This window comes from Penicillium chrysogenum (assembly GCF_028827035.1).
Source record: "Penicillium chrysogenum strain IBT 35668 chromosome Unknown utg000002l_segment0_segment0, whole genome shotgun sequence".
Taxonomy (NCBI): Eukaryota; Fungi; Ascomycota; class Eurotiomycetes; order Eurotiales; family Aspergillaceae; genus Penicillium; species Penicillium chrysogenum.
Genome location: NW_026622750.1, coordinates 1,415,385 through 1,443,268, shown reverse-complemented (window position 1 = coordinate 1,443,268; position 27,884 = coordinate 1,415,385). Strand labels below are relative to the sequence as shown.

The 27,884-nt window shown below is 48.1% G+C and overlaps 15 protein-coding genes across 15 annotated transcripts; 7 read left to right on the top strand and 8 right to left on the bottom strand.

The window, feature by feature from the left end:
- Positions 1-170: 170 nt before the first annotated feature.
- On the top strand, positions 171-1,407 carry N7489_004105 (uncharacterized protein; the record flags this gene model as incomplete). The annotated part of the gene is made up of 2 exons (XM_056709857.1): positions 171-328; positions 390-1,407. The coding sequence occupies 2 exons, from the start codon at positions 171-173 to the stop codon at positions 1,405-1,407; spliced, it is 1,176 nt and encodes a 391-aa protein (XP_056568278.1).
- A 2,044-nt stretch (positions 1,408-3,451) lies between these two features.
- Positions 3,452-4,084, bottom strand: N7489_004104 (uncharacterized protein; the record flags this gene model as incomplete). Its single annotated transcript, XM_056709856.1, has 1 exon — positions 3,452-4,084. One exon carries the CDS (start codon positions 4,082-4,084, stop codon positions 3,452-3,454), a length of 633 nt encoding a protein of 210 aa, XP_056568277.1.
- Positions 4,085-5,183: 1,099 nt separating this feature from the next.
- N7489_004103 (uncharacterized protein) lies at positions 5,184-5,575 on the bottom strand (the record flags this gene model as incomplete). The annotated part of the gene is made up of 2 exons (XM_056709855.1): positions 5,184-5,319; positions 5,376-5,575. 2 exons carry the CDS (start codon positions 5,573-5,575, stop codon positions 5,184-5,186), a joined length of 336 nt encoding a protein of 111 aa, XP_056568276.1.
- Positions 5,576-5,979: 404 nt separating this feature from the next.
- N7489_004102 (uncharacterized protein) lies at positions 5,980-6,810 on the bottom strand (the record flags this gene model as incomplete). The annotated part of the gene is made up of 1 exon (XM_056709854.1): positions 5,980-6,810. The coding sequence occupies one exon, from the start codon at positions 6,808-6,810 to the stop codon at positions 5,980-5,982; it is 831 nt and encodes a 276-aa protein (XP_056568275.1).
- Positions 6,811-7,788: 978 nt separating this feature from the next.
- On the top strand, positions 7,789-8,355 carry N7489_004101 (uncharacterized protein; the record flags this gene model as incomplete). Its single annotated transcript, XM_056709853.1, has 1 exon — positions 7,789-8,355. The coding sequence occupies one exon, from the start codon at positions 7,789-7,791 to the stop codon at positions 8,353-8,355; it is 567 nt and encodes a 188-aa protein (XP_056568274.1).
- Positions 8,356-8,894: 539 nt separating this feature from the next.
- N7489_004100 (sulfotransferase family protein) lies at positions 8,895-9,962 on the top strand (the record flags this gene model as incomplete). Its single annotated transcript, XM_056709852.1, has 4 exons — positions 8,895-9,042; positions 9,113-9,288; positions 9,354-9,457; positions 9,518-9,962. 4 exons carry the CDS (start codon positions 8,895-8,897, stop codon positions 9,960-9,962), a joined length of 873 nt encoding a protein of 290 aa, XP_056568273.1.
- Positions 9,963-11,066: 1,104 nt separating this feature from the next.
- N7489_004099 (uncharacterized protein) lies at positions 11,067-12,124 on the top strand (the record flags this gene model as incomplete). Its single annotated transcript, XM_056709851.1, has 3 exons — positions 11,067-11,107; positions 11,151-11,544; positions 11,606-12,124. The coding sequence occupies 3 exons, from the start codon at positions 11,067-11,069 to the stop codon at positions 12,122-12,124; spliced, it is 954 nt and encodes a 317-aa protein (XP_056568272.1).
- Positions 12,125-13,284: 1,160 nt separating this feature from the next.
- N7489_004098 (uncharacterized protein) lies at positions 13,285-14,502 on the bottom strand (the record flags this gene model as incomplete). Its single annotated transcript, XM_056709850.1, has 1 exon — positions 13,285-14,502. The coding sequence occupies one exon, from the start codon at positions 14,500-14,502 to the stop codon at positions 13,285-13,287; it is 1,218 nt and encodes a 405-aa protein (XP_056568271.1).
- Positions 14,503-15,097: 595 nt separating this feature from the next.
- Positions 15,098-15,841, bottom strand: N7489_004097 (uncharacterized protein; the record flags this gene model as incomplete). The annotated part of the gene is made up of 1 exon (XM_056709849.1): positions 15,098-15,841. One exon carries the CDS (start codon positions 15,839-15,841, stop codon positions 15,098-15,100), a length of 744 nt encoding a protein of 247 aa, XP_056568270.1.
- Positions 15,842-16,011: 170 nt separating this feature from the next.
- On the bottom strand, positions 16,012-17,690 carry N7489_004096 (Protein kinase-like domain protein; the record flags this gene model as incomplete). The annotated part of the gene is made up of 2 exons (XM_056709848.1): positions 16,012-17,383; positions 17,446-17,690. The coding sequence occupies 2 exons, from the start codon at positions 17,688-17,690 to the stop codon at positions 16,012-16,014; spliced, it is 1,617 nt and encodes a 538-aa protein (XP_056568269.1).
- Positions 17,691-19,228: 1,538 nt separating this feature from the next.
- Positions 19,229-19,744, bottom strand: N7489_004095 (uncharacterized protein; the record flags this gene model as incomplete). The annotated part of the gene is made up of 1 exon (XM_056709847.1): positions 19,229-19,744. The coding sequence occupies one exon, from the start codon at positions 19,742-19,744 to the stop codon at positions 19,229-19,231; it is 516 nt and encodes a 171-aa protein (XP_056568268.1).
- A 1,636-nt stretch (positions 19,745-21,380) lies between these two features.
- N7489_004094 (EGFR-like transmembrane domain-containing protein) lies at positions 21,381-22,085 on the top strand (the record flags this gene model as incomplete). Its single annotated transcript, XM_056709846.1, has 1 exon — positions 21,381-22,085. The coding sequence occupies one exon, from the start codon at positions 21,381-21,383 to the stop codon at positions 22,083-22,085; it is 705 nt and encodes a 234-aa protein (XP_056568267.1).
- A 726-nt stretch (positions 22,086-22,811) lies between these two features.
- On the top strand, positions 22,812-23,306 carry N7489_004093 (uncharacterized protein; the record flags this gene model as incomplete). Its single annotated transcript, XM_056709845.1, has 1 exon — positions 22,812-23,306. The coding sequence occupies one exon, from the start codon at positions 22,812-22,814 to the stop codon at positions 23,304-23,306; it is 495 nt and encodes a 164-aa protein (XP_056568266.1).
- A 656-nt stretch (positions 23,307-23,962) lies between these two features.
- On the bottom strand, positions 23,963-26,007 carry N7489_004092 (C2H2-type zinc finger protein; the record flags this gene model as incomplete). The annotated part of the gene is made up of 6 exons (XM_056709844.1): positions 23,963-24,069; positions 24,123-24,185; positions 24,236-24,263; positions 24,318-24,394; positions 24,443-24,583; positions 24,657-26,007. The coding sequence occupies 6 exons, from the start codon at positions 26,005-26,007 to the stop codon at positions 23,963-23,965; spliced, it is 1,767 nt and encodes a 588-aa protein (XP_056568265.1).
- Positions 26,008-27,250: 1,243 nt separating this feature from the next.
- Positions 27,251-27,696, top strand: N7489_004091 (uncharacterized protein; the record flags this gene model as incomplete). The annotated part of the gene is made up of 2 exons (XM_056709843.1): positions 27,251-27,472; positions 27,538-27,696. The coding sequence occupies 2 exons, from the start codon at positions 27,251-27,253 to the stop codon at positions 27,694-27,696; spliced, it is 381 nt and encodes a 126-aa protein (XP_056568264.1).
- Between the last annotated feature and the right edge of the window lie 188 nt (positions 27,697-27,884).

Sequence of the window (27,884 nt, the reverse complement as noted above, 5' to 3'; positions counted from 1 at the left end):
GCATTTCACATTTTCCAGAGGACCCTACATTTCCACTGTAGTCTCTCTCTATCAGGTTCAATGTTTAGCTACGTATGTTAATTACGTAAATGTCTGATTTGACGAACCACGCCTAGATCACAACATCGATTTCTGCGAAAGATACGTATATCAACCCCATTCTCATGAGAATGAGAACTCTGGGGTGGATTTCTTCTCTGGCATACTTTGTGTCTTTTGTCAATGTTGGGTACGGGTACAGCTGTGTTGGTCAGTGGTGTGATACATGTCTTCCTGCAGAGGTTCACGATGCACCTGGGGTTGGCTTTGATCTGACCCCTTCATACGGGTGAGTATCTTAATGGTCTTCTTTTTATTATCTAAGAATCTGTCTAATATTTGGAATTTAGGACAGCCGTGGTACACTACCATAATGGCACTGTTGTCGAGGTTGCCAAGATTCCAGGAAGTCCGGAGTACCTCGAACTCATGACACGTCTGGCTACTACATCTAAGCCGTCTCCCGACTCAACCCTGGATTCCATAAGTGAAATTTCATCACAATTAATGGAAAATCTCCTTCCCGACGTGTCATCGCCGTGGAGAGACTGGTGGCGTTGGCTGAACACGAAACTCGGTCGACCGGTCAAACCAGATGAGGTCGAAATCATCAGTGATTTACTCCAACAATTGAAAGCCTCAACCGAAAGAAAGATATCCCAGCCTCTCGATAGAGTTGCCGTTACGGATCCCGGCTTCCAGTCGCTGAAATCAGCGACACTCAACGCTGCACTTCGAATGTTAGATTTGCGCACATGGGTAGGCGATAGCATATATTATGCACATCGGATAGTGGAAGGAGATGCTGTTTATGCAGCGAACGGTTATGGACTATGCACCGATTACTTGGATCCGTCCCTTTGTAGTGACGAATTTGCAGAGTCACCTGATTCTACCGTGCTTTTTGTTTCCTACAACCGCAATCTCTTATATACTAGCATTGTGGAAGGTGTCACCAGTGAAGCCTTTAGTCGGATTACTCGTGTTGAGGCGCAGCTCGTAGATTACGAGCTTGGGCTAGACCGTCTTCTCGAGAAAGACGAAGCCGCATTATGGGACCGCCTTCGTTCACAACTCCAGATCCTCCCTCGGGAGTTCGAACATCCTATTACGCATCTACTTTTAGCAGGCGAGGGCGTAACGCACCCTCGCTTCCTAGCTACCTTGAGGGATTCTATGTCTGAACTCTCGCCTGATGTTGTCAATATCAAACTCGCAATAGATCCAACTTTCGCTGCGGCTCGTGGTGCGGCATTATACGCCCGAAGGCGCCAAGAGGTGCAGAGCAACTGCACGGAACGGAGTGAATGCGAAGAGACGAGGTTGCACGAGCGATTGCACACTCCTACACAAGGGGAGCTGCGCTGAACCGGATGAAATGAATTATTGTGCTACTAAATAAAAGGTACTATGCGGATAGTCGGTAAATCATCTAGCTCGCTTTCTTTGTGCTAATTGAACTTATCGATTATCGTACCTAGGATCCCGGCATACCAAACTTACATACATTCCGGATGAAAGATATCGTTTGATATATATATTTACAGAGCGCCTATTATTATACTTCACTCCTCCCGACCATAATAAGTCGTTTCCTAGAATTCACAGCTTGTAATGATCATCTTGCGGCGTCGGACAACATCATGTAGACGGGAACCAAAGATGGAAGCCACCAATCCATCGACTGCATACACGATATTGAGAATCAATATCATGCTAGTGTCTGTGATGTCAATGTCGTTGAGCACCATGAGCAGGTGATAGGATGCGATCGTAAAAAACCTGATACATACGACCATAGGGTGTGGAAAACAGGGCTTCCCGTCCGCTCAGCCGTACTTAAGCCACACGCCGTTGAGTTAGTAGTTGGGTGGGTGACCACCAGCGAATCCTCACTGTTGTATGTTTTGCTTTTTTCTTTTTGATTCTCTGTGTTTATAATATGAAGGTCGAATTAGGCTGCTGATACCGCCTCCGCCATCCCCAGATTCGAGTGAGTCCACCAGCTGAGACTGCGCGCAGAATCAAGCAGATGTATTGTTGACATGGGATGTCTTTGTGTGCAGACTGAGGCTCTTCTAGTTTGTCATTCTCTTCGTCTATAACGGCTAGAACGGGACCAGTACTTGCGTTCCCGTTTTTAGGAAGCCGAAGTACTAAATGGAGTTCCGCCGGCCTTGGGGGGGGATTGATAGGTCCCACCAACGAACTGTCAAATCCTACGCAGCGTTAGAAATCATGATTACCTTAGTGCCGAGAATGCACCGTGCATAGTTGAGCACAGGAACACAACGGCCGAGAGGATATATAGCTTGATGTAGCCTGGACCTCACTGATTCGGCTTGTGTGCCGCCATGATGACCGCGTATGTTTCAATGGGCTCCTCTATATTTTCAACCTCCTTCAAGGCAGGTTCTTCCTTCACCTTATCCATATGAAATAAATTATCCTGTCCTGTATAGGTCACAATTGCGAAAATGTGGTTGAAAGGATTGCGATAAAAAGAACAACAATTAGTCCTTCATTAACACACATCACACAGCTCCAAAGAAGGCGCAATGATAATGCCTGGGAATGCTTTTGCAACAATTCAGGCCACCAAAGGGCTTTTATGGAGCAGGAAACTCGCCAATTAGAAGAATGAAAATAGAAACAGCCCGAATTTAATGTTAATGCACAACTAGATAGGGCTTTCCAGAAAATGACAAAGTGGGACTTCAAAATCAATAAATCCGGCGGTTTGGCCGAGTGGTCTAAGGCGATTGACTAGAAATCAATTCCGTTCGCGGGCGCATGTTCGAATCATGCAGCCGTCGTTTTTGCATTTCCTTTTTGCACTTGGAACCTTGCATATATATTCTATTTCTCTTGTTTTCTTTTTTCCCTTACGTTTTTGGTTCTCCATAATTTCACGTTTCAGTTGAATAAATGCACAATAATGCAGCACCTCGCCGGTAAACTGTCCGAGACCCTCATCCATATTCCTAGACTAATTCATTAAATATAATTCAATCAGTACCCTGTAGGCTAAGAAACCTATTTTTACGAGACTAGGGTGTGACACGACACACGTATACAGGCAGAGTTTCGATATCAACCGACCACACTAAGTGGTTAGGGGCAATTAATGGAAACGGGGTCTTGTCACTTAGACTAAGAGCAAGAGGTAGCAAGCAAAAGAGTACTAGTCAATTGTAGGATATGTTTCAAATGATGATGTCTGAAGATGAATAGCTACGATTCGCTCTATAATTTGGCCATTGGGCTTATTTCCCACCACGTCTAACCCGGCGGGTCCGCCAAAAGCTGAGTGTTCAATATCGAAGTGTTGACCCATGAACTTTACAATCAGTTGCTAGCTTTCTGCGTTCCCTTAAGCTTCAAATAGGATGCTGGGATGCTGGAACTCCAGTTATTTTTCATCTGGCTCTATGTGAACATCCGGTTCATCTTGACGTCTCTTCTCATCAGCTTCTTCCTGGCGGCGTCTGTCGTCCTCTCGAAGCATCTCCGCTAGCGGCACATACCCCTCCTCCCCCCGCTCGATACGCCGACCATGCTCATTATAAAAAGGCGGATCCGCCAAATCAGAAAAGAAGGGCCGTGGTCCTTTGTCGATGCTACTCATGTGCGCGTACTGTTGAGCCACATCTTTGTCCGCCCGTTCATCCCTTCGCATAATATAAACCTTCCCCTTTCGAGTAATCGCATGGATTGGCCGCTTCGTGTGGAAGCTCTCCGTAATCTCGGTGCGAACTTGTTTGTCGCACTCATCAAGGAAGAGATCGTAAAAAATGTACACAACGTTTCGAAGACGAAGCATTTGAATCACGTTTAACTGTATACTAAAGCCGGCCGTTTGTTGTCCAACTTCTCGGAGTACGGCGTTGCTCAGTCTCTCAACGCGTGATTGCGCCCAGGGAATGACATCCGCAGAGCGTCGGGACTTATGGCGGTATTTACCTCGGAGCACACACCGCAAGGTGAGGTCCGCCCTCAATGCCGCGCGAGTCTGGGCAGCAACTTGAACCTCCATGTCCGGCATGGCAGCGATAGTAAGAGATTTGCCGACCAATAAAAGAGATATGCCTGAGGTTGGTGAGGCGCCTGCCCAGGTGGTGCATGGTACAAGACAACCGTGGACATCGTGGAAGAGATCCAAGCGGCGCTTGGTAGGTCACGTGTAGAACCCGGGTATAGGTGATGGGGCTGAATTAGGTTGGTATGGTTCGACGAATCAGATCAAAAAGGAAAATACTTGGAACGTTGTGGACCACCTGGCGCCCACAATGATCACATATGGAAGTGAAACATGGGATGAGCCAGGGAATTTAGTGGCTTCCATAACACAGCAGCCAAGTCCGCGAGTTTCTGTGCGAGGATGTATAGTTGACCGTTGTTCGTTCTTCGATTTCCTTTTCACGATAACAAAAGATATTGTATTTTGTAAGAGCGCATGTTCATGTTAATCACTTTTGTGAATGAAATGCACTCTTTTATCTGAGAGAACTGGCTGGTAACAAGCCAGACCTCTTAAATGCAGGCAGAACCCAGTGATAACCATGCAAAATGTTCAGCCGCACTTCATCTGGGAAGTCTACAAAGTGCAATAAGCCGTTTAAGAAGCTCTAGTTTCATCTTAGCCAGCCAGAGATTGTTGGAGAACATCATTGCCTACTATTGAGACTTCACATAATTCTCAGGGTTTAGGGGAGAATGTTGATACATTTGTCACGATATAAAATGTTCCTGAATCGTCATTCTTCAACTTGGTTTCCATTCTGTTCTGTGCTACGCTATCATGTGGCTTGACTGCATCTATACAATATTGCGGTATTTCATACTCATTACGTGCTACGAAGGAGTTTAGACCCAGCTTGGAGTAAAAATGGGTTGTTGTATTCGTTTCAAACCCTGCTCTCTGTAATTATAAGAGAGCCCGCATAATATTTATATAAAAAAAAAAATCTTGTTCCAATCTGTAGCAAGATTTGTTAGCACTTTCAGACAAACCCATTGCAACAACAAAGGAAAAATGGCACAAACATAAGGAAACTTGTCGTAATAATATATAGGTATGTATACCTTCGGTAAATAGTAGATCTGGATTTTAGTACACGCAGAACACACAGTGAACTTACCTTCTAGTCTCGTACTGGTTGGGTAGCAGGGGGATGGTTTGCCCTGTACTTAGCAAGTATCCGAGCGTGGTCCTCGGCAGTCATTGGCGGCCGACGCCGCACCGGGAGCTCCGGTGGTGGAGTTGGTGGAGGGAAGCCACTGTAATTTGTATAAGCATCTGGCTTCACAGGGTTTAGCGTAAATATGAGGCATACCGGTCGATCACGCGCTTGAAGAAGTAGTCCAGGCGCAATATGGCCACCACGGCGAAAAAGAAAAGGAAAACGTCCCAGAGAAACCAGCGGACTCCAGACGGGCCCAGGGCAGCCACCAGGCTTTCAACAGACCCCGGATGGGGGATGTCCTCGGTGGGCGAGGGAGACCCGCCAACCGGCGCAGCGTGTACATGAGACATCTTATATAAACCATGCCACGTTAGCAGAAACATACATTAAAAGGACAGCTGGTGAGAGTGAGGTGAGGGTGCTGTGAGAGTGAGGTGAGAGTGCCGGAGGGAATGCGAGGTGGGAGTGCTGGAGAGACTGCTGGATAAACTCACGATGGCAAATGTTGGAATTTGATGTTGATTTGGATGTTTACAGAATCAAAAAGTCTACGCTACGACAGGTAAGAAGGTAGCAAGGTGCACGTGAGAAGTGAACTACAATGGCAGGAGCGAGTATTCCTAAACAGGAAGGAATAGTGTACCTAGGTACCTAGGGAGTGGTTAAACTTCAGGAACAACTGCTAGGTTCGATAAGGGGTTTGAAAGACGAAACCAAGAGTTACATTACACAACCCTGGAAAGCCAGCATTCACCTAGTAGCCTGATGCAGCTTCTTTCTTCTCCTCATCGTCAATAAGAGCAGATGCTTCCTCGACTTGTTCAACCTTGCCTTTTGTCATCTGCTCTTTTGAAAGAACCTTCTTGCATCCTCGGGGCATTATAATCATATCAAAAGGGCTGACATGACTATCCAGAGATAACCCCCATATTGAAACTCGATTGATCCTTTGGCGGTAAACACTATTGTCGTCCACGATATGGAAATCCGTAAGGAATCCCAACTTTTCTTTTTCGGTAAGCTCGAACCCCCGAGCTCGGTGACAACATCCACATGCCACCATACAATGTCCGGCTCCAAGCTGTCGTGTCTTGCCAATCTCACGATTAACGCAACATCCACAGCTACGGCTACAGCACCCTCCTCTTCTCTCGCAATCCTCAACTAAAGCTCGGTGCATATACCATAGAGGATGTGATCGCCATAGGTCAAAGGCTCGTATTAGCGGTCCCTCTACGAATGAGTTCCGGACTTTCCACCACTGTCGTTCCAGCAACCAATATCTCTTATCCAACGCCTGAAGCTTAGCCTGTGTATCATTGTAGATTGACCAGATACGCGTGGTCTCGGGCTTCTTGGCGAGGATTTGCTCTTCCTGGACAGTACTTCGAAGCTCTTGTTCTACCCGGAGTAGCTCAACCGCTCGATTAGCGTAGTGATACTTATTTTGATGGACCACATTCCACCGATACCGTTGAAGAGCATCGATATCTCCACTCCGTTCGATCTCGATCTCGTCTTGTGTCTTCTCTCGAGGCAGGGTTAAGACAAATTTTGGTTGATTCAGCTCGTCCGCAGGTCGCATGTTGAGACCAGGTTATATTCGTGTGTCGGGTATAGAGAGTAGCGACGTACCTAGTTGAAAGTAACCTAGTTTGGGAGATGAGGGGAGAGGTCTACCTGGTGAACGACTCATCCTGATGTCAGATATTCTTACGTGGTGAGATGCCTTGTTTCGTAATTTTAATGACTGAATTATGCTTCATTCAAGACCGCTTTGGACGCCGCTCTATACAGTGCATTGTTTTGCTTGGCTCCGCAGCAAATAATACAGGCAATAAGTCAAGAGTCTATGCCGACCTCTGAATCTCAGATTCCGGGCCTCTGATTGGTCCAGAGATCGGGATACCTACTAAACCAGTAGTGGTAGAGAGATACGAATGCGATATCCAGTTTACGTGCTAATCGGATATGGCCTAGGGTTGTCTCAGATACGGGCCAAGAAACAAAGTGTGAGTGTCCAAGGGAGAAACCATTTCCGAAAATCGCTGTACATGTAAAAACAGTAGCAAGAATAGTTCACCGCACTACGAAGGTTTCACCGTCATCCTTCATTTTGTCGAGCGCAAAGAAACCCACACTTGGCTCGTGGTTCTCAAACACCTATACCCAGCTGTCGGTGACGCGGCTTGCCACGAACAGCTCTGAGAACGCGATCTCTGCCCACGGGAGTTGTAATTTCCCTCGGCCAGCGCCCGTGAATTCCCCAAAGTCCCAAACTGTACGTATAATATGAGACTATCTGGCTCAAGAGCTGACTAGTCATAACTCCAAAAAAAGGCTTTCAATGGGTAGCCAGGACTCTCTATTTTCGACGATCAGGCATCAGAACCACACTTGGGAAGATGGGAAGCAAACTGAGAATAATAGACTCTTGGAATTGCGTCGGAGGGTACAACACTTTTTATCTACACCGTTCGGCTGCCTTATCACCGTATACGTCCTCAATGTGATTGCCTGGGGTGGTATGGGCTTTCTCCTGATATGCAACTTTGCGCCAGCAATGTGCCATCCCACCTGTGAAGATCCTCATTCTCCTCGCCTTGAATGGATCGAGATCGACAGCCAGATCCTTGTGGCCCTGCTGTGCGTTCCTGCATTTGTGCTTGCGCCATTACGATATCGTGATCTGTATTACTTGTTAAGGTATCGTCTGTGTCGCAATCGAGGCTGCCTACGCAAACTTGCAGGATACAATAAGGACTGGTTCAGGGTATATGGGGATTTCGAGGCTGAACTCGATCTTGAAGACGCTGGAGTCACAAGGGAAATTACAGAAGATCATTGCTCTGGTCCGGTAGCTGCGGCTCCCCTGCATTTGTCGACGAGCCCATGGAAACTTGATTTTGTGGTCTGGTGCAAGGCACTGAACACCGCATTTCAAGCCACCTTGGCTGGGTTTATGTGGGGATACAATCGATTGGACCGTCCTCCCTGGTCGTCGACGATCTCTATGCTATTTGCCTTCAGTTGCATTGCCATGGCCAAAATTACAGTGTTCTTGGAAGATAGACGAGTTCGAGATTTGGAGGCACCGGAAACCATACTGCTCTGGACTATCCAAAGGTGATAAGCTAGCTTATAGCTATATATAGTGAACTCCTATGTTGTATACTTGGTAAGCAAAGAATTGTAGATTTCTGCACCGACGAAAAGCTGTATATCCATCTGGGCTGGAGTACTGCCATTGGATTCACTATGCACATTCGGAATACACAAAGATATTGCATCAAAAGATTGAAACCGTCGCAACGGTTTGTCTATACAAAGTATTGGGACACCTGTAGCTCGCTTATATACCCTTTGGCTAGGCCAGGGATTTGGCAGACCGATATCCCATCATGTTGGTTCTCGGTACAGCTTAATCTTACAATTGTAGTATCGGACTCACATAACGTATATAGGCAACCATGTATTTGCTTGGCTTTAACCAACCCCATTCTCGTACTCGCACATTGAATGGTTCGTACTCGGGTCTTGATTGGCAATATTAGAATTTTTTCTCACTATCCCATTGTGTCTTAGGTTGCTTGTGACTGAGCTCCTTTATAAATGCTAGCGGGGCAAAGACCAAAACCTCGGACATTTTGTGTTAGTGCTGGCTGAAATATGCTCACCCAGCTTCAACAGGAATCCATGCAGTCCGGACGGGCGATAGCGGGAACCTTACCTTCGCCCCGTGTCGACCAGGAGAAATCCTGCCGTACCGTTCCAATGCGGGTTCTCGTACTAGGGCTAAGTCGAACTGGAACGGAATGTGAGTTTTACCGTCTTCAACCATTCTGGCCATCCATCTCCGTCATAGGACTAACCTTACGTTCATAAAGCACTTCGAAAAGCCTTGATACAATTGGGTTACGACGGAACATACCATGGCTACACGGCAGCCGTGGAGAGCCCGCGGGATTGTAAGACATGGCTACGGGCAATGCGGGCTAAGTTTGACGGCGTGGGAGCACCGTTCGTCCGGGAGGACTGGGATCAGCTGCTCGGGCACTACCAAGTATTAGCATCCATCCGCCAAAAAGAATATTGCTGAATGAATCTCTGATACCATGGGCTTTGAAGGCAGTGTGTGACGTTCCAGCAGCATGCTTCGCAGATGAATTAATGACAGCATACCCGAACGCGAAAGTCATCTTGACAAACCGTGACACCGATAAATGGTTCGAGTAAGTCATAGGCAGCGATAACTCTCACTTTTAACCCAAACCTAATTCATGTGCATGCAGTTCAGTTTCAAAGACACTCGCTGCAAATGCGTTTACGCGAAAGGCTTCTTTAATTTCCCTATTTGCCACGATAACGCGCAGTCCAAACCGGTGGACCAGACCAACCATGATGTATGCCCTGTCTGACTTTTTTGATGGCGACTTCGAGCGGAATGGAAAGCAAACCTATCGGGAGCACTATCAGCGGGTGCGGGAGATGGCTCGCGAGAGGAAAATGGAATTGCTTGACTATGAGATTAAAGACGGGTGGGAACCACTTTGTAAGTTCCTAGGTCACGACGTGCCAGTGGGCCCATTTCCTTGTGGCAATGATAAGCAGGAGGTAAATGCCAGGATCAAGGCAATCATAAATCGGGAGATCCAAAGGCTTCTACTCATATTTGCTTTTCTATTCTCTTGTTTTGCATTTACTGGTTTGGCCACCATCACGTTAGTCGGTATATAGAAGAAAAGGGAAGCTGGATTGCAGTCGGGTCGGACGTGATTCTCGGCTACTCAAAAAATAGAGATCTCTTTCTAATCTCTTTCTAACGCTGTATCCATTCATGAAAAGTGAGATTTATGTTAGTCCGGATGAAGGAAACTCCCTAGCTTCATTTGGGCATCAAAGCGAGTACGACCACCAGACCACCGTCGGGACCCACCCTGCTCGTTGCGTGGACGAATTTCAATCAATTATCTGTTAAACAGATGGAGATGCGACATAAGGAAAAGGTCTGCACATGTAAACTGTTGCCATGTCCAAGCTAATGGTAGACTTCGAACGTTACACTAGCTTAACCTAGTTATTGAATCAGGACTATCCACGATATAACTATAGACTTTGTAGGATGGGATTAGCCGCTCTCTCTTAGCAGTACACTGATGAGAGATGAAAGATAAATTGAAGTGAGCGGCGGAACGTAGTGTATATAGTTACTCGTAGACTTAGACTGATTTGACGTCCTTTACTATGCAAGCCGCAAGTTGTTACGGTTTCATTACTTAGGCAGATTGAGATGATCGGATGAGCGATTAAAACGACAAGTGGGCATTCAAATAGTGTTCATTTGGCCATTGAATCACTATAACTCGCTTGGGGTCTATCGTATTCGTAACCTCGGATTGCTTGCTTCCCTATTTACAGGGGTACCTACTAAACCAGTAGTGGTAAAGGGATACGAATGCGACAAGTGTCCACGAATGATGAGCAACACCGTTGCTTAAATTCAGGTGGCTGATTGTCGCACGTGAGAACGAATCTGCTCGGTTTTTTCCTTGAGATTATACAAATAACGTGCTCAGTCTCTGTGGCCCCTGCCGAAATAAATCTGTGTCTCAACAGACTGAGTCTTGACAAGAAAAAAGCAATAAAATGCGATACCTGATCATCGTCCTTGTGTCCTTTTTGAGTGTTGTCAGCGGGCTGAGGGTACCTTCATTCGCGCCACCAAAATTTTCTGCTAGCACGATCGACAATGATGGAGTGAGTTGTACCCAGATCCGCCGAAGCCCACCATTCTGACCTCAATAAAAGACTCACGCTGGTCGATATGATGTCCGTAAAACTATGGTCTGGCTTGATGAGGAAAATCCCAACAACTTGAATAGGTATGTCTTCTCCTGCACAATCGTAAATTTACTATACTGACAGTGAAAGTTACTTCTTCCTCTTTTGGTTGACCACAATGGACGGCCGCAAGTATCATGTAACGTTAGCACCGAATTTCTTCCGTGGCCGCACCACTGGTATCTTCAGGGTAGAAGACCTCCAAGATCTCTCATCGACGGGGGCTACTGTCTTTGCACCCGGCACGGGAAGCAATGAATTTCTTGACTTCCGTTCCGAAATTCAGAACTTGACCAGCCCTCGTGGGTCCGATAATTATACAGACTTGAATGTCTCCACAAACTATGCTGGGGTGCAGCTTAATGTACACATTACCCCAACCGGCAAAAATCTGTACATTGGCGGAGGCGGTGGTATTACGTTATCGAGCGATGGCAATGATTTCCGCAGAATCATACCTGGCTACTCCTGGTACTGGGTATGTTAGCATCTCAAGATACACGGAGATACGATCCTCGCTGACAGTCCCGTCACTACAGGGAAACCCTACCCTACGTCTAAATGGCACGATAACTATCGACGGCGAAGAAATTCCAGTTGATCACGATCAATCCCGAGGGTACTTTGAGCGCCAGTGGGGAGAGTTTGGGATTTCTGGTGGCCATTATGGATATTGGCTCTACCTCTCGAATGGGTTAATGATCCACGGATGGGTAGTAAGTCCTACTACGGAGCAGCCCTTCGGTGTCCCCGCCTGGGCAACGGTCTGGCATCCCAATGGTGTTCACGAGATTGTGGAAGTGGGCAAAAACACGACAGCATTCGATGTTTGGAAAAGTGAATATAGTGGACTGAACTATTTCAACCAAGTCGAGCTGGATATACCTAGTCGCCAGGCGAGATTCGATATCCACCAGCTGATACGGGAAAGTGAGCTCCGCCCACTTTCCGGCACCGATGGATATAATATCAGCGAAGCATACGCTCAAGGACAGGGTGTTTGGGAAGGCGAACCTGTCACTTTCTTTGGACACCTCGAACAGCTTTCTTTCTGGTAGTGCGGAGCTGGACTTGCTTACATGAATGGTTGTGGGCTATAGAATGGTTGGGCAAGATTAAGTATGTCCGGAGATGAGAAAGGATCGATGTCTTTTTACCGCATCAACTGGTTCGCAACGTGCCGCCTTTGCGGTTCGCTTCGTCGGCTTTCGTTTCATAGAAGCTTTGCAGGAAATTCAAGAAACATTAGAAGAGTGAATCCCTCGGCACTGAGATCTTTAATATCCGAGTTTCTATGCGCGAAGAGTGATTCCCCACCCCAGACGAAAACTAGATAGTTATGCACGGACATTGATAATGGCCCTACAACAAGAAGGAAAAGTACATGCTCAAGTCCGCGAGGTTACAAGCCCAAGGTTAATCGGTATTAATGTTAGGTCCGGTATCTTTTGCTGGGTGCTAAGGACGATCGCCACCTTCCACATGCCCGCGAAGATGTACGTGAATGTAGTAGATCTTTGCTACATATATAGCGCCATCGAACCTTAAATTGCTTCTCTCAGGCACGTCTCAATATTGATCTATATTGCATGCATTTTTACGTCCAACAATGAGTCGGAAGCAGGGTGTTGCTATAATATTGAAATATTGTCCGGGACTTTTTGCCTTAATGTTTCTCTCGGCTTTCTCTGATAATGCATACGCACAAGTTGTTCGCAAGAAATAAGGAGACAAGGAAAGTATGGAAAATATCAGTGCTTTCCGAAGCACTAAATACTCCGTTCTTGATGCACGGAATATTGACTTTTTCGCATTGCACCTTTATTCGATGTCGATGACCCCTAGGTGGCTGTCACTGATGATGTCCATGCTGCGCTCGATTATATCAAAGGGTTAAACGCTCAGCATGGTCAGCAATCAGCAGACATAGGGGTAAGTTCTACGAGCATAGTATTCCACCACGCGAGTGACGGAACGAATCAGAATCAAAATACACTGTAGAGAGCAACCATATGGCGCACCCACGGAGTTTTCAACTCCATCAAGACGTAATGGGAAGCAGTGTTTATAACCTACTTGAGTTCGTGTTATTTAGAAAAGCCGTCTATCGAACAGCAAGCTCCTGGACATGGTAATGTGTTCTATTTTGTATTTCTACTATCAGACCAATGGCTGTTCCAAACCCGAGCCAATAAGGCAATACTTCAGTCATCAGCCACTACATGCTATTGTCGGCTTTCTTCAACAACCTGCTTTGTGGTGGCCTTTCCCATCGAAAGCAGTATTGCCCCTTCTTCAGTGCAATGCGTCTCGTACGCACACCGGTTCGCCAGAGAGGTTCTCCTTCCTCTGTCATACCTAGCTCAAAGGGCACATTGTAGTCTGGAGGGGTGGGAAGATCCGGCCATGTAAGCCGCTTAGGTGGGTTGGGATGTTCAGTCGCTCTATCGGCTCTTGATGCTACCCATTCATTCAAAAACTCGCGAAACCTTGACATATCAGAGTCTAGTTCACGATGACAAGTCCATTCGGTAGTCTGCACCATGTCTTTGTTTCGTTCCCAGTGAGGAATGCTCGTAAAATGCGTATTGTTAGTGATGATCTCGTACAAGGTGAAGACAACACCGGACACATTGTCTCGACCATTCATTAGGCCGTCCTGCCCATTGGCAGCCCAATCAAAGTCGAAGAGAATAATCTTGTCTGTTTCGGGGTCGATGAGCAAATTCCGCGGTGCAATGTCTTGATGTATGATCCCCATATCTAGGTTCAGGAAATCCACTAGCTGCGTAAGCTGCCGTAGCCATTCAAATCGGAAAGGCCTTTTCGGTTCGGTCTCTGCTAGTGTCCCACCCGGGATATACTTTGTTGTGAATCCGATCACTCGAGACTCCACGTCCTCGAGAACAATGCGGTCAAACGGTATTATATTAGGATGTGGTGGTAGCTTGCTAAGCAGGTTCATCTCCTTCCAAGACATTTGTAGTCTTCGGGGCATGCCTAAAGGGTTGAATTTGAATGCGACCCTATGACCATCATACGATGAGAGATCGACACCTGGTCCGAGCCGGTCGAGCTCTTGAAGTTGGGAGAAATAAATGGTTGGGCAATCTGCGAGAGATTGGCAAAGTGATAAGGGGATATATCCAATAAAGAGTGTGTCATCTTCTTCCGGGTCTGTTGAGACTCCAGTGAGAAGCCCTTCGTCGTTGACTGTGATAGAACGAACCTCTGGCGAGAGGTAATCGGCGAATTGTGCAAGAACAGAGGTTTCAACATCTCCAGGAGGTGGAAAAAGCTTGGCAGTCCCTTTGACTTTGAACCATCGCAGCTGATCCCAATCCCAGACGTTGCAGTGGGTTTCGGTTGCAGGGTTTTCCCTTGGGCCAAAATAGCCTTGGCCCTCTGAGAAGAATCTTTCCTGAAGCTCAATCATGGCAAGATATCAATGAAAAACTTGCTTGATACACGTATGCGGTTGGTGTTCAGCCGTGATTATCGGAAGGGGATTTTATATTCAAACGAACTTGGAAATGCGGTGTAAATAGGCAGAACATGTTCAGATTCAGATTGGCCCTTTGGCTACGGGAAAGACCCACCTTTTCCCTTAATAAACTTTAACCTTATTTAATTTTAAAAGCAGTAGTCTATAATTACCTCTATATGTTAGAGGCAAGAAACTAGACAGAACACTCGCGGCTGTACAAGTGCAGCTGTGCAAAACGAGGATTGTTTCTAGTTGTATGTAGATATTGTATTAGAGGCAGTTTCTATCATGATTACATAGGATAATCACTTTGTAAAATCACTTCAGCAAAAGTGCCTAAGGAGAGTACTTTCATGTCCTTCTACACGTATAGTGTCATGAAACCCAACGGCTAAATATGCTATTGGGCCGTTCAACGCGCCCTATGGCGCTGACCGCTGATACAGAACCGGGGCACGTTTCGCATGATGCTAAACGGTCTAGTTCTGGAAATAGGCCCCGTTTCTACTCTACATGCTTGAGTAGTACCACCTGCATCTCACCCCTATACAGCCGCCAAGATAGCCGAGACCGCCAAGTAGAAAGCAGTACCGGGCTCTAGAGGGACACCCGTCAAGTGCAGCCCATTCTTGGTCGTGACGCCATTGACAGGCTCCTCGTCATCAACACCGATTCTCTTCGATGAACCCCAGGTGTGCTCAATGTGGCCGTGTGTTGGCAAGTCCTTGGTGCCATCCTTCTCATTCTTGGGGCTCGGAAACTTCGTTATCGTCGTCCTCAACACCAGACGGTCACTTTGCGGCAGCGGCACATGACTTGGCAGTAGAAATGTCGCGCGCTTTTCGGGAAAGTCAAGCTCCATCCACGAGCCGCGCTGGGCTGCGCCAAAGTTGATTGCGAGCCTGAATTTGCGCTGCACGCCGCGCTGCACAATGGCCGCACAGAACTCGGCGACGAAGGACGGATACGCCGCCAGGTCCGGCCATCCCTCGATCGTTGTGTACTCGAACCCCTGGAGATCGCCCGAGTCATCCACAATGTAGTTGCAGCCGTAGACCTTGCCTGCCACGTCGGGTGTCATGGGCTCCAGGAAATGGATCTTCCCGTGGGGCGGTGCATCCAACTCGTGCACAACCAAGATCTCGCCTTTGTTCAGATGGAAATGGATGTGGATCAATTTGATACAGACACTCGCCGGCATGTCGTGCATGTCCAAGAGGTCTCTCAGGTGCTTGAGATCGTCGGCGTAGGTCTCGGCGACGTTCCGCTCTCCAGGTTCCCATGTCATTTGGGAGAGCCCCCCGGAGCTCAAAAGCCCCGTGAAGCAAGGATACTAGTTGTCGTTGTGTGCGATATTCTACACTGGGGAGTTGCACCATCAGAACGTGAAACGTTTAAGAAAAGCAGTGTAGTAGTTAACTGCAACTAATGGGCACCCTTAGAAGTAGTTAATACTTCCTAGCCCTGGAATGCCAAGGCACTCCGGTTGAAAGCATCCGCGAATCCATCATAGAGCCTCTGAACAGCTACCTGGTCTGTCTCAGTACCCGTGAAAATCTTTCCATCACGAACAGGGAAGATCAGGGCGTGCAGTTCTTTGGCCAGCCCTCGGAGAGGAGCGAAGTCAGAGGAAAACTCGTCCAGAATTCCTTCAAAGCCCTCTGGGCTCATGTCGGCGGCCTTATCCCGTCCGACAGCACCGAAGTCCATGGTGCACCATTTCCAGAGCCGTGATGTCTTTGGTAGGCCTTCCAGTATGTCATTTGCCTCGCCGTGCACGCGGTCGTTCGCAATAGCGATCCATAGGAACACATAGAACAGGGACTCCAAGTCGTGCCGATACGTATGCCGTTGTCCGGAGAGAATGCCAATGGCCATGAAGCCGTCTGATCCAACCATTGGCTCAATGGGACGGACGTTGTCGAGATCTAGCGCGAAGTTGAAATCGAGCAAGACACCCCTGGGACTGTCTGTGCTGTGCTGCGGGGTGATGATCAAATTCTTAATGGCGACGTCGCGATGGAGGATCCTCGCATTCACGTAGAGGGATTGAAGGGCTTTGACAAGGTCGCGTAAGACCTCCAAAAGCTCGGGAATCGATGCGAACTGTCGGATCGGACGGCCTAGAGGGGTGGTTGCGACGCACGAGAATGTCCGGTTCGCAAACGTCTGAGGAAAGTGTAGCCCCTGGCGAAGGTCGGCGATGTTCACCAGGTCCTGATAGCCTAGGAGCTGGATGACGCCCCAGGCGTTGCGCTCGTGCGCCCGCTTCAGTAGGCGGACCTCGGTGGGCTCTTCATCCTCGCGCCAGGAAAACTTGATGACAGTGTCTGGTTCCCCGACTGTCGATGTCGAGGCCACATAGCAGGTTGTTCCGGGCCCGACTATATAGTCTGCTGTTGCAATCAACTCTGGTCGAAGGTGGAGCTTGTCGCGGTGGTCAAATGCGATATAGCTGTCCGATCCAGGTGCGTGCTTTACAAAAGTGTTAAACCCAATTTCCTCATCACTCATCAAGGTGTAGCCGGCCAAAGTCCGCACCAGCAGGTCGGGTCTCTGCGCCAGGTCAACCCTCTCGCTGCTGTAGGCCCCCGACCGATCAAAAGCCCAGAGCTCCAGCGTAGTACCGCGGACCAGGAACCCGTGTACAAAGCATCGGGCCGACTGGGCCTTGAACACCTGCTGTGCTTTCTCGCAGAAGCGCAAAATGTCGTCGTCGTCATCAGCCAAGACGGAGCCGCTGTCTTGATGGAATTCACCAAACACTCGGGTGCTGCCCGCAACTGACTGGAGACTGGATGTCTCGAGGTAGATGACGGCCTGAGATGTGCTACTCGTGTTACTGAGCGGCTGCTGTGGAAGCGGAAGTTGGATTGGTCGGCCGTGAAGAACAAGGTCTGGAATCCGGCAAGCCATTCCACCAGCGGGTCGAAGTGAGCAATGCCAGGGACCCCAGCAGACAATTTGCTAACAATATCGGCTGACTTTGTTTCTTCCAATTTGTTCTGGACGGCTCCGGACCAGGACTTCCCCTCGAAGTACTTGGCATAGAAGCCATCGACATTTCGGAAGATGTTGCCTTTCAATTCATTTCGGAGAGATTGAAGGGCGGCCTCGGTTGGGGGCACAGAGGACATTGCATTCGATATGTTTGCTATCCAGCAGACTTATCAGTTCGAATAGGTAGCGTAAGACTTCCAGACAGACCTCTGAGGAAATTGGGAAAGCTTGTCAATCTCGAGCGTAAGGGCATAGAGCTTGATAAAAGGGAAAAACAAAAAAGGATCTTCTGAGGTTGGGATCAAAAATGGTCTCCAAAGAAAGACACCAAACAAAGAAATCCAAAGCGGGGCAACTCCTGTCAGATCAAATATGGGGCCACCGCTTCTCTTGAAGTGACCTCGTAACGTAGGACTTGCTGCACACAGTAACTACCTAGGTACCTAACCAGGTAGTTAGCTTGTTAACCTTGCAGGTATTAACTGGAACTAGTGTCAGGTCTTGACAGAAAGAGGGTCGCTCACCGGGCCTCGAACGTAGATCACACGCAACCCTAGTAAGCTACCTCACCTCAACCAAGGCGCGGTTCGAACGGTGAAGTACATGCATGTTCTGGTGTTGATGTATGAGCATCAGGCAGCAATGCATCAATGGGAACTGGCTGAAAACACTGCATGCCGGTTTTATCTTGGCTGGCGCTGGCAAGCAACTCATGGGTCTCCGTGTGAGGCAAGACAGCAGGCTCGGTCACACCCAACATCTGCAATGCAGCAAGGTTGTTCCTGAAGCAAATAGATTATCGCAGATTATCTACTCAGCTTTAAACGATCTGCACGGGGCCGGGTGTGCGGGACAAGCGAGACACTGCTGCAACCTTTCATGTCACCTCTCAAGGCAAGATACCGCAATTATTCCCAATCCTTGGACTGAGTTGACAGATTCTAAGTCAAATTCATTATATACGCGGATCCAACATTGGGGTTTCCTTAATGATTGTGATTTGAAGGCCTCATGGATGAGATATTAGACGGAAAGGAATGATTGGCCTTGTATGCTCCGGAAGAATCCTTCTGAGTAGCGGGGAATTCCCCCTTTCATATTCAACTCACATGGATGTACTCTGTTTAGTGTGTGGAATGTAAAAATTAACCAAAAGCCTCCATGAAAAAGGTTAAGCCATAGATGCCTAGAAACAGGTTCATTCGCCCTAGTAGGCCCCGGGCTACTCTAAGAATGCGAGCATGGGGCATTAGTTCCTGGGAAACCATACAGCTTCTTCTGGGCCTATTACTAGCCAAATAATTGGTTACCATGTTTTTGGCTGATGGTTTGGTGAGACTTTCCAGGGTCATATGTAGTCTCGACTGCATATGACGGGTTTGGTCGATCCTAGCGGCTTGGTTGTTTTGGGTATCATCTGAAATGTATGGGTGGATGCATGATTTTTAGCAGCCTACCCTCTTCCTCAGTTACATTTTGAGAGCTTCGACAGCGAATCGGCGGCATGGTGGGGGTAACAATATAGGCAGGCATAAATAGCAAGCAAATGTAGAACAGTTTCATGTTTCATCGGCAAAATAGAACTGCAATCACTCCTTGACAAACTCGAAACCTGCTGTTTCCACCACCTCAGAAGAAAGTCACAAGCCCTATCCGTTTTCGTATGTGTGTCTGCTCAGTCCGTATTCCAGGGCTCGGGAATATCTCCTAGGACCTTAACTAAAACTCGCAGCATCGGGTTATCTTCCCCCAAAATATCTTCCAAGCGACTAATCTCCTTCTCGACTTCACTCTGCAACTGTAAGATCAACTGCCACGTCTCCTGCATCGCGCCAGCTTCACTAATGACGGTCAAGACTCGAAGCTTGCTTTCAAGCGGCAAGGCTGTGCCTTCCGTTGCATCCCGTCCATGCAAAATCCCAACCAGCAGGTCTTTGCGCCCTGGATCCGCGCAAGATCGCACGACTGGGTAAGAAAATTTGCCGTCGTCCAGATCTTCGCAAAAACCTTTCTTGGTAGAACCGGTGTCTCGGAGGTTCAAATAATCGTCTCGTACTTGATACCATCTACCTAGTGTCCGCGCTAGGACATCGAAACTCTTGTTCTCACTCGACTGTTCACCATTATGCACGAGAGTGAGCATCAGCCGAAGGATCAACTGGAACATGGCGCCTGTCATTCCGTCCACCATTGCGAAATATTCCTTCTCGGCAGGACAATGCAACGTGAACCTCCTCCACTTGAGCTCCCAGCTTTGTCTAATAAAGAGTTTTTCCGATCCCTCAAGTAAAATCGTCGTGACAGCAGGATTGGAATGCCTACGCGCATATTTTGTCACATGGACAAACATATAAGTAGCACTGTTCATAGACTGGGTTTTTCCAAAAACAACATGTGCGGCTGTAGCACCACGGCGAAGTTCAGATCCATCCTGGATATCATAAAATCAACTTTAGTGGGGGACAGTTGATGTTGAATGAATTTAGGATTGACTCAACCTTACCGACCGCTACCCTATATATATTTCGTCCACGGTTAAATTCAATTAAATGTTAAAGAGGGGCAGCTGGAAAATAAGATCAAACTAACGGCGTGGCTAGCTGAAAGTCCATGAGGTAAGCCTTGAATTTAGTCTTGAGGCTACATGCTACCAGGGGCATGAAGGAGGAAGAAAGATGTGATGTGAATCTATGGAAAGGAGGCTGTTATGAAGCCTGCGGGAATGACAAACGCGACAAACTAGGCAAATGCTCAGTCTGTATAGCGACAAACGCATCGTATATATGCATGCATATCGACATTTAGTTATTGATTTCTGCCAAACTCGTTGATTGAGCAATTGGCTAATCATAATAGCTATATAGAGAACTACTATATAGGAGAGAACTATAGTATACCTAGATAAGATAATTTCGTGACTAACATTTTCTAATAAGTAGTGCGATAACATTCTGATGCTATTTAACGTCCATAGGAATAGAGACTGAACATGCTTTTGTGTATATTGTTACTTATCCCTCCTGGTGTATTTCCTGGGGCTCAATAGCATCATTCACATTATCTCAGTAACACACAACTAATCAGCATACAGTCATGTGGTTTGCATTCTGTCTCCTTTCTAACTAGTCTACGTGGAGTAGGATATAGTCTCAGATGCTTTATTGGCTTCGCACCCTGTATAGGATGCGACGGAGGTCTGCGGGCGGAGGGAGGAGGTAGCTATTGAGCCTCGTCGTGGGCCGTGACGCCTCGGCAAAGTCCAGGACTGGCCCGTGACACGGTGCTTAACAGACCTCTCCGGCCTTCTTCAGCCCTGGCCCCCATTCCCCACTCTCTCTAAATAAGAAAGCACAAAATACCTTATCCGGGTGCTGTTAGCCTCGCACTATACTCCCATCTCTGGTTGGTTTTTTTATTCTTCCGTGGATTTTGTCGTAATCTTCCAGCACGCGACCGACGATTGCGGGTTGGGGTTCTTCATGCAAGTCAGCGCCCTAACTAGGAACGAGGTTGCTACATTGCCGATCATCTCGTATTCTACCTGCCAAGAAATTATCGAAATCTCCCAACAAAGGTATTATTGGACAATGAACACACCCTGCATAGCAAGTGAAGGGCCATGCCGTCTCTGGTGTTTCGCTTATGCACCTACAATTAGTTCTACGAGGACCAATCTCCAGTCTCAGTATAGCCCGCCATTACGGGCCCTGATGCTAAATTAAACATAAGATAGAGACGCCCCGCAGAAATTTGACTTCAAATTTTAACGTTAGTTCTGTGTCTACAGCCAGATTGTTCCTGTCTTTGGCAGGTCCCCATTCACAGCTATGATGGTCTCTTCACTTCTTCCCTTGCTGCTCTACTTCACCTGCCTACCCTCGGTCTCAGCATGGATTTTCAGTTGGCACGAGCCAGATGGCAAATTGCTGACGGTTCAAAATGATGTCAGCCAGGACTGCAAGTTAATGAATAACCCAGAAGGGAATGTGTTTGATTGGACCCCTCAAGAGGGATACTGGTGCATTTTCCTTTATGGAAACACTCACTGCGAGGAGCCATCCGAAGGCTATACATGCAAGACCTACCCCTGGCCAGACCACGTCTCGAGCGCGGATCTTTTGTCATTCAAGGTGAAGAACAATACTTCTGCTTTCGAGTCCTCGACATCCTCGATATCAGCCTCTCCATCACCGACCAATTCAGACTCCTCGACATCAGCTTCCCCATCATCGACCGATACAACCTCCTCACCAACACCCACGATAGCCACCACGCCTACTGCAGACGCTACCGACGCTGCCAGCTCTTCTTCCGCCCCTAGTGCATCGAGTGATAAGCCCACTATCTCAAGTGGTGCGATCGCCGGAATCGTGGTGGGGGTCCTAGCCGCAGTGGCAATTGCTGGGCTCATTTTCTTCCTGATCCGGCGACGACGCCAGAATGCCGCACAGTCAAGCGTCGTCGCCGGGAGAAATGCAACTGTCGCGATGGCGGAACTTCCTTCCCCCATGAAGAAAAGTCGCATGCTTTAAATAAACCTATATATCGGGCACAAGGATTCCGCGAACTACACGGATCCGACGTTGCATCTGAGATAGGGTCTGGGATAGAGCGACATGAACTTGACGCGTCCCCAATCTACGCAGACAAGAAGTATTGAGCATAAGAAAATGTATGTTAATATCATTTGACGGTAGCTTCATATGGAAGCTGGCAGCATGTCATTAGGCGCATAATGTCCTATGTTAATAATTAAGCGACACCCGGGAAATAAAAAGTATTTTTAAATTGGCATGAGGTACGTCCGTCTAATAGCTGGAAAGTCAAGCCATGTAACCGGGTTGAGTAAACCAAGGCCTTCTCCCGTATTCCCCCCGGAATGAAGTATATGTTTCCGAGTTAACTCCCCATCTTGATCATGCCAGTGCGTCTTAATGAAACAATGGGGTAATCTAGAAAGGGATAATGGCACAAGAGGGTTCAGTATCATGATTTCATTGCGGTATTGCCCTAGTAGGCTGCTTGCCTCTAGGCTCAAGTTCTGCTCAGCGATCGAATCAGGGGAGACGACCATCAGTAAGTGGATCCTTGAGGCTAAGGAAGTAGCACGTGATATGGAAAGCACGTTTTATCGCCACGTGATCCGATAAACCGCCGGCGACGTCATCCCAGGGCGGCCTCTTATAACAGCTCAGATGCGTTCTTGAAATTGTCCACAAATCCATATCCAATTTACTTCTTTCGCACCTGATTTCAAGATGTCCGCCCTACCCTGCGTCCGCTCCGCGCGTAGTTCCTCACTCCTCCGCCTCGGAGGCCTACAATCGCACCACATCAATCGGCCCTCCATACAGCGGCTGCACCCGGTCTCTCGCTCGTTACACAGCATGTCCAGCTCTAACAAAGTACGGACTAGCCCAATCTCATGCCAGAAGCCATTGTCACTTCGATTATCACTTCTCAAACCTACAGCGAGGACCTACGCCGGCCAAAAAGGATCCACGGGCAAAGCCGAAGCCGATCTCCTGGTCGAGGAATTACAAGAGCTGTACGAAGTTGCCAAAGACGAGTTCGAAATTGCCACTGAGAGCACGGACTCATCTACCATCTACGCTGCTTCGGACCGCGAGTCTGCCCGCGATGCTCTCAATCAGCTGTCCACTGTGTATGGCCTATACACTGCTCGTCCTGGGGAAGTTGAGAATGAGGCGGATGAGTTGTCATCTCAGGTAGAGGACTCGGGGGGAGAGTGATATTGTCGAAACCCAATATAATCCGGCGGAGATTCCGCAGGGTGTTAAGGACGAGGTGCGGCGGCGCGTTGGACATCGGATTCGGGAGTTGAAGAGTGCTGTTGAGGCGCTTGAGGAGAGGGCCACGGAAGATTGAGCGCGTTGCTGCATGGCTGTTCAAAATCCGGTTACTGCAACTGGAGTGCTGCGACGGATTGGTTCTGTATCTAGATGCGGCAATTGTATATTTTAAGGTCTAACTCGTACTTTTCTATGTTGTAGTCCACACCAGCAAAAGAAATAAACAGACTATCCATCTTGAGTTTGCAAGCTTCAATTTCCTAGCCGAAATATCATACCTGAAATGCCATTTCATAAAAAAGCAAATCATAACATAATAAGACCATATAGGAAATAGGCCACCCGGGTCAATCAAAGAGTTGATCGGTTGAGGCTCTTAAGACAATAAATCAATTAAATCATTGGGGTGAAGTCCCAGCAAGATCGAGGGCAAGTGGTATCAAGCTTTTTGGTGGTTCTCGAAAAAATCCGGAAAACGCCAGAAACAAAGTGTTTCTCAACCATTCATAGTACGCCTGGCGGCAAATAGCGCCTGAATCTGTTGGGTCGTAAGGCATGGCAATTGCATACAATGATGCAGTCAAAGGTGTGGTTCATTAGACGAGAGTGAAGGGGGTCATAGTGAAGTGGTCGGAGCTAGGTGATGGCAGTGACGGGGAGAATTCTTGTTTGTGCGTTGTTCTCTGGTGGCGCTTCAATTGGTCTATAGATTAATGTCAGTATGTGGGCGAGTTTAACAAAGGTCAGATGACTTACCAGGACGAGTAAAGCTCTTGGTGCATCCTGGGAAATGGCATTTATGTCTTCGCTCCCCGTGAGCTAAATCAAGTCAGTAAATATGGTAAACGCAAAATGAAGGAGTATCATACTGAGTCTGTGACTAGACATATTGGAAGACTGTTCGATGTTAGAGCATGAGCAGGTATGTTACATAAAAAAGGAGGAACTCACGTCGCCCGTGGTGAAATTGCATCCTGGCCAGGTGCACTTGAAGGGCTTTTCGCCAGTGTGGGTTCGCGAGTGTGTTTCTGAGATAGTTAGCAGCGGACTCGAGATGGAATTCCAGGGCAACGTACTCAACTCACTGCTATCGGTAAATGATTTACCGCAGTGTTTGCAGGTGTATGGCTTATCGCCGCGATGGCTGCGCTCGTGTCGGTCTAATGTCGCTTGTCTAGCAAACGCCTTGCCACACACCGAGCACGAAAAATTCTTATCTGTAAAGATGCCATTCGTGTCAGCACATTTGTCCTACCATCGATAAATAACGAGAGAATAAACATGACGTACAGTTACTGTGAGTGAGAAAATGGCCTTGAAGCTTGGACTTCTGAGAGAAGGGCTCATCCGGACGATGACATCCTTCCCAGCAACAGTAGTACCCATTGCCCTTGGCACCGTTAACGGTATTCATATGAGTCGCAACGAGGTGCTCCTGAAGAGAACCACAATCGGCAAAAGTAGCACCGCAAGCAGCCTTGATCCCATGAATCTCCGTTGCCCACTTGCAGATATGCAGCTTACTGTCATCTGGAGAAAAGTCCGGCGTGGTAAGCACGGATGAAGTGTCACCTTCGAGAGGTGGTGGGGTTTCTCCTGGGCTTGAAAGCAGGTGGGAGCTGATGCTCGAGCGGGATTGTCGCGAATAAGGGGAATAGGGGTGAGTATGGGCATGGGTGTGAGCTCGGCAGCGATGATGGTTGCGGTGAGGTCCTTTACGGGTTGCTTGCAGGTTAAAATCATTGGGATTTTTGAAGTGGCTGTGGACATGATGGTGTTCAGGATGGAAGCAATTGAATGTATTTGATGTGTCGATTTTGGGCTTTTCGAAGGTATTGAGATCATTCTGAGGGGCAGGTACGTGCTGATCCTGGCATACCGAGAAGTCGGAACACATCCCGAGCATGTGGAAAACCTCAGCTGGGTTGACCTCAGCCTGCGTGGGAACAGGAGGCGCGAACATGCTCTGCCAGTCTTTCTGGAAATCATGGCACTCAAAGTGGTTGGATACGTCCTGCTCGCAGTGGGTGGCATGCGTTTGGTATGAGGATAGGAAGTTTTCCTGTTGAAACGGATCGACGAGACCAGGTACTTGATGCTGGATGGCTTTTGTCGCTTGGCCAACGGAATGGTTCCCCATTGCCATGGAAGGGAAAACACCCGTGTCTAGCGACAGTGGGGTGTTGAGTCCAAACAGAGCGTCAAAGCCACAATCTTGATTCACGGTCCCTTCACAGCAGTGGTTCTCGAAGCACAGAGGGTCAATACTTTCGCAGTGGTTGTCCTGGCAGTTGACTTCTTCGCAGTGGTTGGTATCACAATGAGTATCGTCGCAGTGGTCACCGTCGCAGTTATCATCACAGTTGTCATCCTCGCAGTGAGTAATTGAGCAGACGGTGGGAGTGTCACAGCCCGTAAAGTCGCCACATATAGACCCGCAGTCTATCGCGCAGTCGTCCACATCACAGCAGGCCTCGTCGACCTCACAGTGTGGCAGCGCTGACTGGGTTTCGTGACTTGAACAGTTCAAATGATGCTGAAGAGCATTGCCCGAGGGATCGACCGCAGTCTTACCATCTATGTGAAACGCTTCCCAATTGCATTCAAGGCAGAAATCGCCTTGTTGGGTTTGGGACACCATGGTGCACGGTTCACTTCAGATAACGCAGGGAAGGTGTTGGGTCAAAATCAAATCGGGTCTCCCAGGAACAGTGTCGTCACAACAGCGTGTACAACGAACGACACGGGGAAAATACAGTCGAGGAACGGAGTAGTGTGCGACCGTAAGTGGGACAGTGAATGTCAGGTACGATATCCCACTACAAAATCACGAATCCACGAGTCCAAGCGTCACCCAGTGTGTACGCCGTACCCGGGACAGTTTAGGTTGTAGCACCGAATGATATCCTCTCACGGTGCGGATAGTTTCGCAATCGTGTCATACGCTTGGACCGGACTGGTTGGGAACAGGCGCAATCGGAGAATTGACCGAGATCGACGTGCAGGAAAATCGAAAAGGAGGACCTTGGAGTCACAGCAGATGCAGGATCAAACCCAAGGGATTTTGAGAAGATCAGGGGACATAACCTGGTGACAACTGGGACCCCTCAGTGTAGTCGTGAGGACCTTTGGGACGTAGGGAAGGATGGGGACCTTGGGGGTTAGGCGTCATGATTTTCGAGCGAATCGTAGCGCGTGGTTTGGCGAGCAACTTTGGGGAAATCTTGTGGTGGATGTGATATAGAGTCAAAACTGCAGGAAATAGAGACCTGAGAGCAATCCAAGGAAAATGCTCCCCAGCATTCCGATGAAGAATTCCTTTCCCCGCGGGAGATGATTCCCCTCCAAAAAAAAGATCCTGACTAAGCCATAATCTGCCACTCTGGTCCGACCTGCGATACTAGCCCAAATCGGGTAGTTTGTCTTCAGTTTGCATCCGGTGTAAAGAAGAAAGTTCATGTTGAGTCATAGAGCGCATAGGCTCGATGAGCTGAATGACATCCATGGTTATTTCTATTTACCTTCAACATATCCTCCTAAGCCCAAATACGCAGCTCGACTTACTGAAACCAGTCGCGGCCTTCATTCACCGCCTTTGCCCCGGATCGACTATCAGCTTATCGCAATGCTCCAACATCCACTTGTGATGACCCGCCCACAACAACGTGAACAACGTACAAGTTGATTTACAGCCTGGAGAGCACCTGACAGCCTACCCGAGAGAAATACCCTACATTCAATTAGGTTCCTCAACATACCAACTCTGCACCGTAACTGAGGCTCTAGTCAACGACCTTTCCCTATCCTGTATCCTGTATCCTGCGCCGAACCCAGACTAACCGGCAACAAACTTTCCGGTCCCTACGACTCATTACACAATCACAATGGGCAACATCTGCTCCCGCTCATCCAATCAAGGAGACCCCTTCAGTCAGCCGGGTCGTGTAGTCGGCACCAGCTCAGGGGGAACTGCCGCACCCCGCGCCCCACTTCCGGCCAAGACAAACTGGAAGGCTACACCCGGCCGCACATTGGGGGAGAGCACCGCAGATGGTAGTACTGGCGGGACAGACGAGGCACGTGCAAATGCTGCAATTGCGGCACAGGTATGACAGCTCATGTCCCGCAACCATATGCTATGCAAGGCTATCATTGCTGACTTGTGTTACAGAAACGCGCCGAAAGCGCCTCTGCCAATAAAGGGAAATTGGGCTCAAAGCTGGCTGCACAGAAGGCACAGACTCAGGCGCAGACATTAGACCAAGTCAGTCGCACAGAGAGGGCTGCGCGAGATGTAGATGGGGTTGAGGCTGCAAGGAGATGGGAATAGGCATACCCATACGGTGTTTTAATTTGATCATGACTGCCATTGTATCCTAGAGATTTGCTTGTTGGCGTTGTATTTGTGAGCTTGTTGTGTCTCCTTATAGCGATTGCTTCGTTTTTGTTGCGGTTCATTGGCTTTTTTTTGTCGGTGAAATTAAGCTTCACTGGGGGTTTAGATGAAATGATGTGATA